Source organism: Sarcophilus harrisii, chromosome 1, assembly GCF_902635505.1.
Source record: "Sarcophilus harrisii chromosome 1, mSarHar1.11, whole genome shotgun sequence".
Lineage (NCBI taxonomy): Eukaryota > Metazoa > Chordata > Mammalia > Dasyuromorphia > Dasyuridae > Sarcophilus > Sarcophilus harrisii.
Window position 1 is genome coordinate 605,851,497 of NC_045426.1, and position 15,346 is coordinate 605,866,842.

General features: G+C 35.5%; 1 protein-coding gene across 4 annotated transcripts in view; it reads right to left on the reverse strand.

The window, feature by feature from the left end:
* Positions 1 to 15,346, reverse strand: part of ENPP2 (ectonucleotide pyrophosphatase/phosphodiesterase 2) — a 172,645-nt gene that overhangs the window by 23,782 nt on the left and 133,517 nt on the right. For 2 of the 4 annotated variants that reach the window (XM_012541787.3, XM_003760343.4), the window contains exons 19-20: positions 14,177 to 14,228; positions 2,802 to 2,876 (exon numbers count right to left, since the gene is read on the reverse strand). In XM_012541787.3, the coding sequence (XP_012397241.1) occupies positions 2,802 to 2,876; positions 14,177 to 14,228 (127 nt within the window). The remainder of the gene's footprint in view (positions 1 to 2,801; positions 2,877 to 14,176; positions 14,229 to 15,346) is intronic. The other 2 variants (XM_012541789.3, XM_012541788.3) reach the window with 1 other exon arrangement.

Here is a 15,346-nt window from a genome sequence, read left to right on the forward strand (position 1 = left end):
TCTTCGATATTAACTATGTGCTGTTTGCAAGTCACTTAATCCCATTAGCCTAAATTTCCTTATCTGTAAAATGAGCTGAAGAAGGAAATGGCAAACTACTCCAATGTCTTTGCCAAGCAAACCCCAAAAGGGATCATAAAAAGTTGGGCACAGCAAAATAACAGAAACAAAATATATTAAGTGATCAATAAATTCCTGTTAAATGACTGATTTAAAGGACCTCTCCATTTCTAAATTTTTAGGATGAGTAGTCTATACTAGCTACCCCTACCTCCTCTAGCCTTTTAATTCTTGAGCACCTTTAGCATGTCTTCTGAAACTAACATTCCACTGAAATTTTTCAAACCATCTATGTCTCTAAAATGTTAAATCGAAGGTCAAGTCCTTGACCTTTTTTTTACAGCAGTTTGATGGTTCTGATCACTTGTACTTTCTAGATGGGTTCTTCTATGGCACTGTGCTCTCCTAGTTTTCCTTATTTTTTGACTGTTCCTTCTGGATATTCTTCAGTCCAGCTTCCTCCTCTTTGGACCTATATCTCTCCAAGGTCCTTTTTATTATTCCCTCTGAAGACCCCATCTATTCCTAAAGTTTAAAATATTATCTGTCTGAAAAATGATTGCAAATTTTTTATTTCCATGTCTGACTTTTCCGCAAAACTCAAATTTTACTTCTTCAACTGCCTTTTGGGCACCTTCCTCTTAATGTTCCACCAGTATTTGTCTCATTATGCTGAAAACTGACCTCATTCCCCACCCACACATCCCCAACCTCAAAAAACTTATGCCTTCCTCCTTTCTTTTGCTAGTATGAATATCTTCCCAGCCAACCAGACTCTAAACAAAAGAGTCATTCTTCCTCTTCCATCTCCTTCACACTCCACATTTGACTAGTGGATAAATCCTGCTCATGCTACCTGAACAATTTTTCTCAAATATTTCTCCTCCTCTATATTTATAAGCCTATCAACTCATCACTATTCACTTAAATTATTGCAGTATTAATTGGTAGGTCTTAACTTACCTTTTCTAATTCATTCTTCATACCATTTATAAAATAATGCATCAAAGCAAAGATCTAATTATGTTAGTCCTTGCTCCAAATCTTTACTGGCTCTCTAGTAAGTGTAAGAAAAACTAAACTCCTTACCTTGTAGTCAAGGTCCTCCCACATCAGTAGAATAGTTGTCAATAACCTACCTTTCCAACCTAATTTCCCACTTCCTCCCCCCATTCTATATTCCATTCAATAACTAGCTGATCCTTGAGTCTCACATAGGTTGTCTTTTGTTAGTTCACCTTCTCTTCATGACAACACATTCTCCTCCATATTCCTGATTCTTGAAAGCCCTCTCATCCTTTAAGACTTAGATAAGATTCCAACTCCTCAAAGAAGATTTCTCTAATTCCCTTTGCTATAAGTGATCTATCCTTTTTAAAAAATTTTCTTATACTTTATCTGGATCTTGCTTTCAACACATTTCATTCTACCTTGTGTCCTATGAATTTAAAATAAGAAAATATTTGGAACAGACTTTTCAAACCTTAAAATGTTATGCAAATATAAATGTGAGCTATTTAATTTTTATATTACTTATCAATCAAATAAGATAATATATGAAAAGCACTTTATAGATCTTAAAAGGCTGTATGGATGCCAGCTTTGTTATTGTTATAATTATATCATATCTCCCTCTATTAAATTATAAGCTCATCAAGGCAAGTATTGTCATTTTTCATCTTTGTATCTGAGGCATCTATCATAATGCCTTAGACCTAGTAGGTGCTTCATAGATGCTTGTTGATTTGAATTTACTTAATTAAATTTGGCCCCATGAGAGATTAATCAAATGAAGTGATCAAATGAACCAATGATTTAATCAAGTGGAAGGCTCTCTGTTGATCATTATTTGCAAATTGCAATTCCAATATGCATTATTTGAGCATTAAAGAAAGTAGTGATGAGTATTTAAGGTAAGCAGCTTTATCACATGAAGAAAGGAAATCTCCTCAGGTAAGACATTAAACAAACATGTATAAATAAAATAAGTGAAACTTTTAGAGGGTCATTCCTTCCAGTGGTGGGGGAAGAAGGGAAGGATGACATTTTAAATTTCAATTTTTAAGAATCTATATCAAGGTTCCCAAATGTTGCCTCAGACAAATATGGGGAAGACCATTTTCCTGGGGAAGAAGCTCAAGATCTTTTACACTAAATAAAAAGAAGAAAACTTCAGTTCTTAAAACTTTCTCAGGCAGTATCAGAAGTGGCAAGAACCTTATTGACGCATTTTGGAAAGTCCAAAGACTGAGCTGTCTTCTAGAAAAATGGGACTTAGTAACCTGAAGGCAAAATATTTTGTGCCTGAAGCTTGGATGATTAAAAGTCACCCAAATGTTAATCAAATTATACTTATTTTGTTAAGGAAAAAAAATCTTGTCAACCACTTATTCAATTCTTTATACATGTTGTTTTAATTGGAGTGTTACCATTCTATGCAAATAACCAAGAAAACCCTTTGGAGTATACTTTGGAAGATCCCCCCAAGTAGAACCATTGATTTGAGGCAAAAGGACCCACCCTGCTGTCACAAATTTCCCATGGATATTTTGGGGCTCTCTAAGTTATATTAAGAGGCATAAGCCTCATTTCATGCACTACACTTGGGAGATCAGAGGAGGATTTGTAGCCAAGAGAGAAATCACTGGGGGGGAGGGGGAGAAGAAGCCACCAAATCAGAGCCGTCATACTTGGGGAACAGGCGAGCCAACCCAGACCTTCCTTCAAAACTCAAACCAAACCTTTTCTAGGCTCAAAAATTCCATTAACGTTTTCCTTGTTTTCATTTTTGCTGCCTCTGAATTTTCTGGTTTCAGCTGGAAGCAGAAGCATCAAAATTCTATGAGAGGCTATTCTCATTATTTGTTCAACTTTAAGTGCTTACCAAACACATTCCTCAGAAATTTGAATACAAACCCAATATTCCGAATCTATTCCACTGGGGAAACAAAGGATTAGCAGCTGTTTCTCATTGTAAATCCTAATCCTGCGCTCATTACAGCAGACATTTAACTTTCAATTTAGAGTGTTTATTGATTATACAGTTGGAATACTCTCCTTTCCCCTTCTACTCTCCCCTACCCCCATCTCCATCTCAGTTCTGACTATTCCTAAACAGGAACCTTTCACTCCAAGGCAGGGAAATTTCATGGATGCCCCAAATTCATTACTGGTTTGTCCCAACCTCTAACACACACATGTCCACCACACATACACACACACACACTCACACTCCACCAAGAAACTCCTCTCTTTCAAAATCTTGCTCAAGACTTTCTTCCTCTAGACAGCCTTCTCAGATTAAGCCCACTCTTCTCTGCTCCTTTCTCTTAGTCTTAATGTCTTAAATTTCATTCTGTTTCAAATAACATTTGTTTAACAAGTATTTGTTTGAACAATAAATATTTGCAAGGCATTATGCTAACCAGTGGGATAATACACAAGAACTAGTCACTGCTTTCTAGGAGTTTACTATCTAATAGATTGCATATTCAGTCTCCCTAACTAGATTTTAAGGTCTTCAAAAAGACTCAAATCCTATTTTATTGTGTTTTGTATCTATCCAGGGACTATTCAAGAAATGGGGCCAATAAGGGAAGGGAAGATAGGGTGTACAGACATTTATTGAGATAAGTTTTATCTAAATTTCCCATTTTATCTACATTTCATTTTCCACCTGCCTGCATTTACACAATCCATCAGTAGGTTTGAAATAGAATTCTTCTTCTCTGCCTCTCAAAATCCTCATCTTCCATCAAGGCTCAAATAAAGTATTTCCCACTCCCCAGATTTTTCCCTGAACTTCTAAGGTAATTGAATCATAGACTTGGAATTGCAAGGGCCTTAAAGACCATCTAACTAAATCCTTCCTTTTTTTCAAATTAGGGAAGGGAGACTGTGATTTTGTAAAGGTCATATTGGTAGCAAATGAGATGCTGGATTTAAATGTAAGTTTTCTGTCTCCAAACCCAATCTTTATTCCACTGTACACTATTGATGTTCTCTCTGAATGTCTCTGTTTCTCTCTGTGTCTGTGTTTTTCCCTCCCTTCCTTCCTTCCCTTCCTCCCCTCCTCCTCCCTCTATCCATCTCCCTCTCCCTCCCTCTCCTCCCCTCTTTCCCTCTCTCTCCCCCACCCCTCACAGAAGCCATACAAATACAGACATTTCTTCCATTTTTGTCTTTTTATCCCTATACACAGTGTCTCACACTTCACAGTGCTTTAATATCTATCAAGTGGAATTCAATCAGCAAGGAAAGAGGAAGGATACATAGTCTCCAACAGAGAAAAAAAATACTCAGATTCTCAAAGCATCAGGGATATCCAAATTTTGAAAGCAATTTCCCTACCCAGACACTGATCCACAGTCTAAGATAGATCTGCCTGAATCATGACAATTTGGCTCATAAATGTCAGTTGTTCATTTTTCCCTGTAAAAACTATTTCACCTGAAGTCTTTGCTGAGATAGGAAGATCTGGATTGAAAGAGTAGCAAGATCTCAGAAGCTCAGCCCAAATTTATTACGAAACTGTGAGAAAGCCACACAATTTTATTTCTGGGTAGGAAACATTGCCTTCTGTCCTAAAGAAGTCACATAAGCCTATGTATTGTACATGACAATACTTGGGCATGGAAGCTTTTATCTCACAATGGTTAAAGCTAGAGATGATGATTGTGTCACCACTTTTTCAGTGTGCTATGCACCTTATTACTTCTTCAAATTATGCTTTTCTTCTCTTCCCAGTCTGTTACCACCCATTAGAATACCAGACAGAGGCTTTCCTCCACTTCCCAGGTCAGTGTTTACAGTGGCTTTTTGGACTCTCTGATGCAAGCCAGGATTCTCCTCCATATGCCACACTTGGCAGGACATTTGTAGCCAAGTCTTTTTAAGTGTTGTGGTCCAATTCTTTTTTAAAGGCTTCCAAAGTCTGGTCATCCAAACTTGAATTCTATTTCTTTTCCCTCCTCAGTTTCCTGATTCAGATTCCCACGGATTAGCTGGCCGACTTTTCAACCACAAGAAAATCTTCCCTCTTTCCCTTTTCCTTAAGTCTTTGCTCTCACAATAAGATGTCCTTGAAAACTCTTAATAGTACCTTAACTGGAGAACCCACTGTGTTATAAACTAAATTTCTCTTGCTCTCCAGCATGTGTTCTCATTTGTACACTGATTCTTTCTGTCCACTTTCTTTCAGGCAAGTCAAACTTTTATCTATAAAAAAATTTTTTTTAATACTTTCTATTTGTAAGAGTACTCCACAAAATTTCAGACTTGGGAGGCAATCTAGTTGCACCCATACCTAAACAAGAATCCTCTTTACAAGATGCTAACAAGTAGTAATACACCCTTTGTTTGAAGACCTCAAGGAACAGGGAACTTACTACCTTTGAAAACAACCTATTCCACTCTGGGGCAGTTCTAATGGTTGGGATATTTTTTCCTTAAATCAAATCTAATTTGCTTCTCTACAACTTTCACTCATTGCTTATAGCTATTGGAAAGAAAATCATCTAATCTTATTTCTGCAGTAGAGTCCTTTAAGTACTGGAAGAAAATTAACCCTAATATGGTGAAGAGATCTATACCTAGTTGTTTCTCTTCTTCAAGCCTATCCCCATGTATTTCAACTGATTCTTTAATGGCATAGTTTTCATGCCTCTAACCATTCTGATGATCCTTTCTGCATAAGCTACAGTTTATCAATAGCTCCCCTAAAAAGTGGTACTCAATACTTACCATTGTGTTGCAGATATGATCTAACTAAAAAAATGTACAATGGTTGCATTTTCTTCAAACTAGATGCAATGATTCTATTAATACAGTCTAAGATGCAATTTTTTTTGGTTACTATGTCTGTGTTGATCCATTGAACTGATACCCCACTAAAAACCCCAGGTTTTTGTCATTAAAACTACTGTGTTAGCCAGCTTCTCATATCCTGTACTTAAAGAACTGAGTTGTTTTTTTTTTTTTTTTAAAGAAATCTATCTACAAGACTACATTTGTCACTACTAAATTTCATCTTATAATAGGTTTTGTGGTATATAGGTATTAGTGGCAAGTATCTATGCTATAATTACTTATTGGGAATATTACAGGAAAAATAAGAACAGGTTAGGGGAAAGCAGAAGAAAGGAAAAGAGAGGTGGAAGATGCAGGGAGAATCAGTCCAATTTATCATGACCCCTGCTAGATTTGTAATCTCTTTATTGAATTTGTCATCTACTTCCTCATTCTGTCCAGCTCATCTCTAGTATATTTCATTCACATTATTATTTATGTGTCTCCCTCCCCAAATGCTCGTCGTCATGCTTCCCCATTCAGTTCATGGATTTCCTTGCATGAGTTGATTTTCTTGATTTGGTGCTTCTCTTCCATCATTTTTAGTTAACCTATTCCTTTGAAATAAGGGATTCATCTCTATAGAAATGTACAATATAAGTCATGGTGATATATATAAAATATCCCCTTTCATTGATGTTAATTGGTACTTTCTCTGAAACATAGTTTTGGAGAATTGCCTCTGACACTGAGAAGTTAAATCACTTTCCCAGAGTCACATAAGACAATATATGTCAGAAGCAGAGTTTGAATTCAGATCCTGAGTCCCAGACATACTTTCTACCATGTCATATTATCTCTATAATAAACATAATTTCAAATATTCAGTGATGTTTCCTATTCCTTCCTCTTTTTGAATCATATTCTTCTTCATTTATGATACAAGTTTTCAAGTTAAGATTTTCCTTTGGTGATGCTCAACACTATGGATTTCTCTTTTTCTACAACCAAGTATCTCTGACATATAGGCTGTACATTCTGCTTTAACAAATTGTATTTCTCTTTTAAATCATTCAAGAACATACTGTTATGGTTTCATGATCTATTGGGAATACACAGTGTGCTTTGTCTCATCAGATGTTGATTTTTTTTCTTTCATATTACAATATTTATTCAGAGATTGCTAAACTCTTTAAACTGTTCTGCAAACTATTAATATCTTCTCTTTTAGTTTACCTTCTTAACCTCAAAGTATTTAAATGAGTTTATTCCTCCTAAAATATTTGGTAGTTTTAGTCTTTTGTTCATTATCTTCTCCTATTGCTCATTTTCTGACTCCTTTCCTTGATGATGCTCTACTTGGGGACTTGCTTCTTCCTACAATGATTAATTCATATTTTAACAGCTTTAATTCCTATTACAAATAAATTCTAGAAGAACAGAACTAACCTACTCAGATGGTGAAGTCTTTTTTCAGATTTAGCTGAGTGTCTCACAGCCACAAACTGTCTGTGTGTGTGTGTGTCTGTCTCTCTCTCTGTCTCTGTCTCTCTCTCTCTCTCTCTCTCTCTCTCTCTCTCACACACACACACACACACACACACACACATATAGAGTGCCGTGCCCCCTTTCTTTCCATTTCTACATTATTTGGCCCAAATATATTATGGCTGAGAGTGCTGCTGTCCTACTAAAACAGCCTAAGAAAATTTCTGCCATTTATATCTCTTAAGGCACTAAAAGAAAGGAAGAGTTACAATCAGGGTATGGATTCAAGTTCTACAAGAACCAATGGTTTGGGGCCAAGTTCTCACAAGAGAAGAGGGTGTTAAATGGCCACCCTAAGGGTAAGTATTTTTTCTTTGTTGTTAGTTCTTTGTTATTGTTGTTGTTTTTTACCTTATTGAGATTTTGGTGTCCTAGACCATGGAGACAACTGAAATTTCTTTGTCTCTTACACATAATTCTTATTTTGGAAAGGTTTGAAAGATCCCAAGGATGAGAGAAAATGTATATTCCTCTATCTTGTTCATCATAACAAGTTAAGATTTTGGTTTTCTTTGGATTTTTTCTCCTTTATATTTTCCTTAGAAGGAAAATTTTCCATTATTTTAAGGAGTAACTTATTCTTCCCGATAAGACAGAGATATTGCCCAATTACTTTTGTTTTCTATTCCAGTAGAGAGAAAAAAGCTACATTTTGTGAGCAAGATGTTACTTAGTAATTAAAACTGTTTGAAAATGGACTAGATTGACTAGAGGTGATATGCTAAAAGGAAGTTTCCCTTCACTGGAAATCAAGCAACTACTTTGGGAGTATATTGTAGAAAATTTCAATTAGAGGACTTTTCAAAAAAAAATAAGATTCTTATGTCACTTATGCAAGTCTCTTTCTTTCCTGAAATTTACATATGGATATCCACTTCTTTCATTAACACATCCAGCACCACTTATAGTGGAACACAAAATGATGACAAATTTTAGAAAGTGGGGGCAGCCATCTTAGGCCATGTATTAACCCCAACTTGATCCTCTTGCTTTATACCTACCAAGATTCACAGAATATCATCATTATAAGGAACCCCAGAAGTCACTGAGTAATTTAACAGGACTTTCCTTTACAACAATTTTTCCTAGAGTAACTTTGCTGTGTCATTTCTCTGCACTTATCACTTTTTAACCTGCATCATTCTTATTTGTAGATACAATTTATCACTGCACATAGCCTACTCCCATTTATCATAAGCTGTTTGAGTGAAATAACTTATATTTCATCTTCTTGTCTTTTCCATTACTTTTGATGAAAAGCTGAATTACAAATTAAAATGTATAATAAAAGATCCATTGAGTTGTGTTTTTACATATGGCTGATTCATTACTACCAAAACATGTCAGGATAGTTTAACTACATTAAATGAATGGTTCTTACAGCTCTATCTAGCTTATATTGATTATTCCAGAAAATTAAAGGCTTTGTTAGAAAATTATCCATAAAAGGAAGAGCAACTAAAGTGTAAGAAGTCCTTGAAGAGAAAAAAAAAGATTTCTCTGAACAGATCACCATGTGCAAATGCTTGTACACACATGCACACACACACGCACATACAAATAGTATCAGTCAACTTCTACCCTAGTAAAAATATTAAATATTTTGGAGATGTGAGGCTCTTGGGACCCTCATAAATAAGATAGTTATTTTCTTTTAATGAAGTTCTTTTTTGCTTCATACGTTGGAACTAATAGCGATAGGTGGAAATTCAGAAGTGAATGATTTGTTTGATGTAAGAACAGAACAAAACAAAACCAACAAAAAAAAAAAAAAAAACAACCAAAAAACCCAAAAACCTCAGAATTGTCTAAAAGTGGATCAGTATATCTTAGGAAACAGGAAGTTCTCTTTCACTAAAGTCCTCCAAGTAAAAGCCCACTTTTTAAGATTGTCCCAGATAAAAGAACTCTTTTTTCACATGTGAAGTTGGACTCAATGAGTTCTAAAGTCCCTTCCAACTCTTACATTCTAATAGTTTTTAAAGTGCTCCTCTGAAGATGCTTTGAAAGTTTTCTGAGAAATGGTGCAAATTAAAGGAAGCAGAACTAGGAAAGCAACATACACAAAAATTATAATAATGTAAATACAAACAATAACAAAATAATCAAAACGACTACTTGTGAAATTACAATGACCAAGTTTGCCTCTGAAGAAGAGACATGAGAAAGTAATCACCACTTCCATCTTGTCTCTCCACTTTTTTTCAGAGGCAAGAAACTATGCATGTAGACATGGATATTAATAATTTTTCCACTCATACCCCTTTTTCTCCAGAGAAATTTTTACATGACTCCAGTATATAAAATAAGCATAAAAATTAAATATTTACTGATAATAAAACATAATTTTGCAAACCCTACATTCAATTATAAGACCCCATTTAGGGTTGCAAACAACAGTTTAAGAAGTTGAGCTATAACGAATTCCCAGATAAGGAAAACTCCCTATACCAATTCAGATTGTCACTTTCCACACACATTATTATTCTTAGAGACTTTCTTGAGGTCCTGTGATATTAAATGACTTGGCCAGTCATTAAAAAAATTTATTATTTTAAGAATTTGTCGTCCTTTACATAACTAAAGATATGTCCATAGGGCTGAAAATTTAGTCAGTCTTAATCTCTCTTTTGGTCAAAATATATTACTGCAATTTCTGTCCTCCTTCTCCTATACTCTCTTAGAAGGCCAAAAAAACAGAATCCTGGAATGGGCTAACCTTGAGATTCATTTTTGATTTTGTTTTTAGTTATTCTTTTTATGTTCCTTGTTTTTAAATTGTAAACTTAATCAATAACCATTTTAATACAAAGAAGGACAAGAAAGAAGATTGTATAAGGATCTGAAAACTTCTGGTAAATAGTGTTTGAGGAGATCCTCTTTTGAAGGTCTAATTCAGAGGATTATAAGTGTTGCCGAGTCTTTAGGGGTAACACCCTGAACAGTGACTTTTTCCCAGGTTCCATCACAAGAGATGAGGGAGGTTGGGGCTGAAATGTTATTCAAAGGGTGCCTTGAGAAAAACCCAAGCCTTCTGCTGCTGATTCCTTTTGAACCAACTCACTGGGGTGATTCACTCAAAGCAAGAGTATCTTAAATCCTGTTTTCCCTAGGTTGAGTCTACAGTTTCTACTGAATGGGAGGGGTGGAGAAAGTTGAGGAGGAGAAGAGGGGAGGGTGAGAATAGGTACCATCACATGAATGCATTACCACTGACTACCAAAGGCACTTATTTATTCTCAGCCAAAGTGGTTTCCTGGCATCACTGAGGCTGGCCTAAGGCTACAGAAAAGACACTAAGGCATTAACAGCAATACTATTAACTATTTCATAGCTATCTACTGAGGGAGAACAAACTTAAGCTTTTCTTTGTATCTTGATTCCATATCTGGGGAACTCAAACCATCCAATATTTTTCCAAGCAAAGATTCAAATGTTCTCATGCTGAAGATGCTCACTGGATCCCCAATGAAGAGTCAGACTAAAGCACTCTATGTCCCCAGTATAGTTTGGCAACTTTTTGTTTAGCTATCCACTATCTTTAGACTACTATCCAAGCTGCCTTCATCTAAGAAGCTTCCAAATATCCTGCATATCCCATGATCAAAGGGGAGCTAAGAAAAATGGGGTGGGAGAGATGAAGATCTTATAAAAAGGAGAAAATCAAAGAAGTCAAAGAAAAACAAAATCCTTGAACTAATTTCTTCAGCTTCCCCTAATCAGATGGGAAGCCATGCACAGACTAATAGGAATCATATGCAAGCTAATAGATTTAGCAACGGAACAGTAAAAAGGAAAAACACACACACAACACACCCTATTATTGGTTTGTGAAACTGAGGGGGAGGGGTAGTGACAGTCCTGAAGCCAAATAAAAAGAAAACTATAATCCTCATAGAAATAATGAATACATAAATCAAGTAGAATAATACCTTAGCTATCTGGTACTTTCAGAAAGTAACATTCAGTTTTCCATTAGCTCAGAGTTTAGCCTCTTAGCACCAAATCAACTTTTTTTTTGGTTTAATAATTTTGGACAGAAATCTTTTTAAAATGAATCACACTTTTCCCTACTCCCTTAAACAGAGGATATTAAACATAGTATAATCTTTTCACCACTTCCAGAACATTTTATTCAGTTCTGGGTACCCTATTTTAAGAAGGATGTTAATAATCAATGGAAATAATCAATTAATAATTAATGAGAATGTCCAGAAAGGGTAAATCAGAATGGTGAAGATCCTTACATTCATATCATAAAGAAGTCGGTAGAAGGAAATGAAGATATTTAGCATGGAGAAGAGAAGACTGAGAAATAAGAGCTATCTTCATTATCAGAAGGTTGTCATATAGCAGAGGGAATGGGTTTATTCTACTTGGCCTTAAAATATAGAATCAGGGGCAGTTTGCAAGTCTCAAAGAGTCAATGAGTCAGTCCATGAGGATTTATTTAGCATTTACTATGTGGGACTTTGGTAAGTGCTAGGAATACAAAGAAAGACAAAATCAGTCCCTGCCTTCAAGACATTGACAGTCTGATGACACAACAACATGTCAATAACTGGGTACATTAAAATATATATAGGATGAACGGAAGGTAATTTGAGAAGGGACAGGAGCAAGAACATTTCCTTCATGGGTAGGCTTCCTTCAAAAGGTAGAATTTCATCTTAAAGGAGGTTAGGTAAACTAAGAGGCAGAAATAACAGAAGAGTACATTCTGGGTATGGTCAACAGTCCATTCGAAGGCAAGGAATTTAAATATGGAGTGTTAGGTACAAAAAAAAAAAAGTAGCGCTGGATTATAGAGTATATAGCAGGGAGTAAAATATAAGAAGCCTGGAAATGTATGAGGGGACAAAGTGGTAAAGGGCTTTAAATAGCAAACAGAGAACTTTATATTTAATCCTGGAGGTAACAGGTAGCCACTGAAGTGTATTGAGTAAGGGGATAATATGTTAAGGCAAATACTTTAGGAAATTTGCTTTGGTTGTTGAATGAAGAATACATCGGAGTGAAGAGAGATTTGAGGCAGAGAATAACCAGAAGGCTATTGCCATAATCTAGATGATGAGAGCCTACAAAAGGGTAGTGGCTTCAGGACTAAAACTCTGGAGGTAGTTTCAGTTATTAGACATGACTCAATTGAAGATACAACTAAGGAGACTGAGTATTAATTAGGCAAGTAGGAAGAAAACCAGTTGAAAGCAATGTCATAAAACCTGAGAGTAAAGAGAGCATCCAGGAGAAGAAAGGATAAAAAGGATGGGGATCGAGAAAAAACAATTATATTTGACAATTTAGTTCATTATTAACTTTGAAGAGTGGGTGATGATGTTGGAAGTCAGGATAAAAAAATGAAGATGAGAAGAAATGAGGAGACCCAGTGTAGTCATATTTTTAAAGACATTGAACTGAGAAGGGAAAGAAAAACATGGGATGACAACTAGTAGGAATGTTTGAATCAAATGAGGATTTTTAAAGAAAAGAATAGATATGGACACACTGGCAATAGCACGGAAGAAATCAAAAGATGTGGAAATATTGAAGATAAGAGTGGAGGTGATAAGGGAGGCAATCTTCTAGAGAAATAAGATGGGATGGGATTAAGGGTACAAATAAAGATGTCTGCCACAGGAAAGAGAAGAAGAATATTGGGGAGGGGGGAAGATGACTGAATGACATAAGATGGGGATGAGGAGGAAAGAGGGAATTCTAAGCAGCCTCAATTTGTTCAGTGAAGTGTGAGGCAAGGTCATCAAATTAGAGTATGTAGAGAGAGGTACTATGGAATGCTTGAAGAGAGACAAAATGGTTTTTAAAAAGTTGATTAAATGTTTTTAAAAAAACTAACAATTATAGTTATTCAAAAGTGAATTGGGCTTCTTTCAGAAGTAATGGGTTTCCCTTCAATGAAAGTTTTCAAATCAAAGTTAATTTATAATTTGTCAAGTATAAAAATGAATTTTCTAAACTGTATTAGGATGACCTCCGATATTCTTCCCAACCCTAAGTCTATGACATGAATAGCAATTATTCTACTGTTCTGTAACTCAATGATATCTAAAGCTAAATGAAGTATGCTACAACACTCCCTAAGCCAGACCAAGGTAGTCTTAAATTGAATTTTTAATTCATGTCTATTTTGAATGGTATTTTTAATCTTATCATTGCTTTCTATGTGTGCCTACATTTAATCTTTGATGGAATTAGGAACCAAATAACCAGACTTATTAGAACTAGGTATAAAGGAAAAGAAACAATCTCTTAGGGCCCGAGGGGCTCTACTTGGAGTGAAAAACATGAGCTTTAATGCATGGACTTTGTAACATCTCTTTTAGCTATGGAGGGGTCTTTTTTCCTTACTTATACAGTCTCAGCTTTTTCTGAAGAATTGGCTTCCCATTTGGAGGGGTATCACTGTAAAAGTAAGTGTGTCACTAAACCTCCTTACTGAAACACTCCCTTTGTTTCAATCTATGATCTGTTATGTAGAGAATGGACTGACTATTCTTCAGGAACATTAATAGTGAGTGGTATTTTGTTGACCAAATATTACATAAATGCATCTTGTACACGTAAGAAAATTCTACCATTTGCCAGATGGATGAAAAATCTCCACTGCACCCCTCCTTCTCACTTTGTTTCTGTTTCTTTCTTTCTTTCTTTCTCTCTCTCTCTCTCTCTCTCTCACACACACACACACATACACACACACACACACACACACACACACACATTTATTTCCTTTATTGGTTTTCTTACCATAACTTTTACTTACCTTCTGTTGTTCCTTTGGGATGAAGGCGTTTATTGAGTTCTTCTAGTTTGTTCTTCAGAAGCAAAACCCAGGGGGGAAAAAAGGAAAAAATAAAATCACAAAGTCAGAAGCCCTCTTTCTTGTACCCCACCCCCACATTTGGATCCTAGTAACAAGAAAAGATGGGATAAAGGGAAAAAACACCACTAATTTCCCACTTTTATGAAGATATACTTTAGAGACTAAATTCAAAAACTGCATTAAATTCTAAAAAAAAAAAAAAAAATACACCAGAAACCCTAAGAGAATAGGTTTTTCTTCCCCCTTAAAATATGTACTTATATTTCAATGTCCATTTTCTTTCTTTTATTTTTATAGCTTTTTATTGACAGAACATGTGCATGGGTAATTTTTCAACATTGACCCTTGCAAACTTCTGATCCAACTTTTCCCTTTCTTCCCTTCACCCCCTCCCCTAGATGGCAGGGAGTTTCATACATGTTAAACCTAATGTCAACTTTCAACCTAACTGACATAAACTGATTGTCATAGGAATCGATGGAGGAATCATTTTTGATAATCAATAATAATGATAATAATAATAATAACAGTGTCTCTTGGAGTAATCCAGCCACATGAATACATTTAACCAATAGTTTTTGGCTAAGAAGTAGAAAAGACTTCTCTGTTCCCTGAAGGGGCCTAGAGTTAATTCGGAGAACCAAGATAATTTAAAGTATGTGGAAACTTCTAAATGCTTTTTTAGGAAAGAGGAACAGGAGGGACGAGAGGGGTGATGTCAGGAAATTGCCTTATAATAGATCATGTTTTTCATTTCAATAATTAGTTAACGTCCCCCAACTACTCTACTTTCTATCTCCTCTTTGTGTTTGGTCTTCCCCATTAGATTGTAAAACCCTTTGAAAGTAAGGAACATCTTGTTTTCTTGTATTCTTTCACTTAGCACAATCTGTGGCCTATAGTAAACCCTTAATAAATCCATTCAACAAAATTCCATCCCTCAGGGCAGGTTCTGAGATGATCCTATCTTCTACTGAAATCAGCAAAAGATGCTATAATGGAGAATTAAGATTTCCCATCATCCATTGTTTTAAGCAAAACTCTTGTCTAATAAACTTCTATATGTGTTGCCTCTCCCTTTTAGAAATGTTTCTTGAAAACAAGAACTTT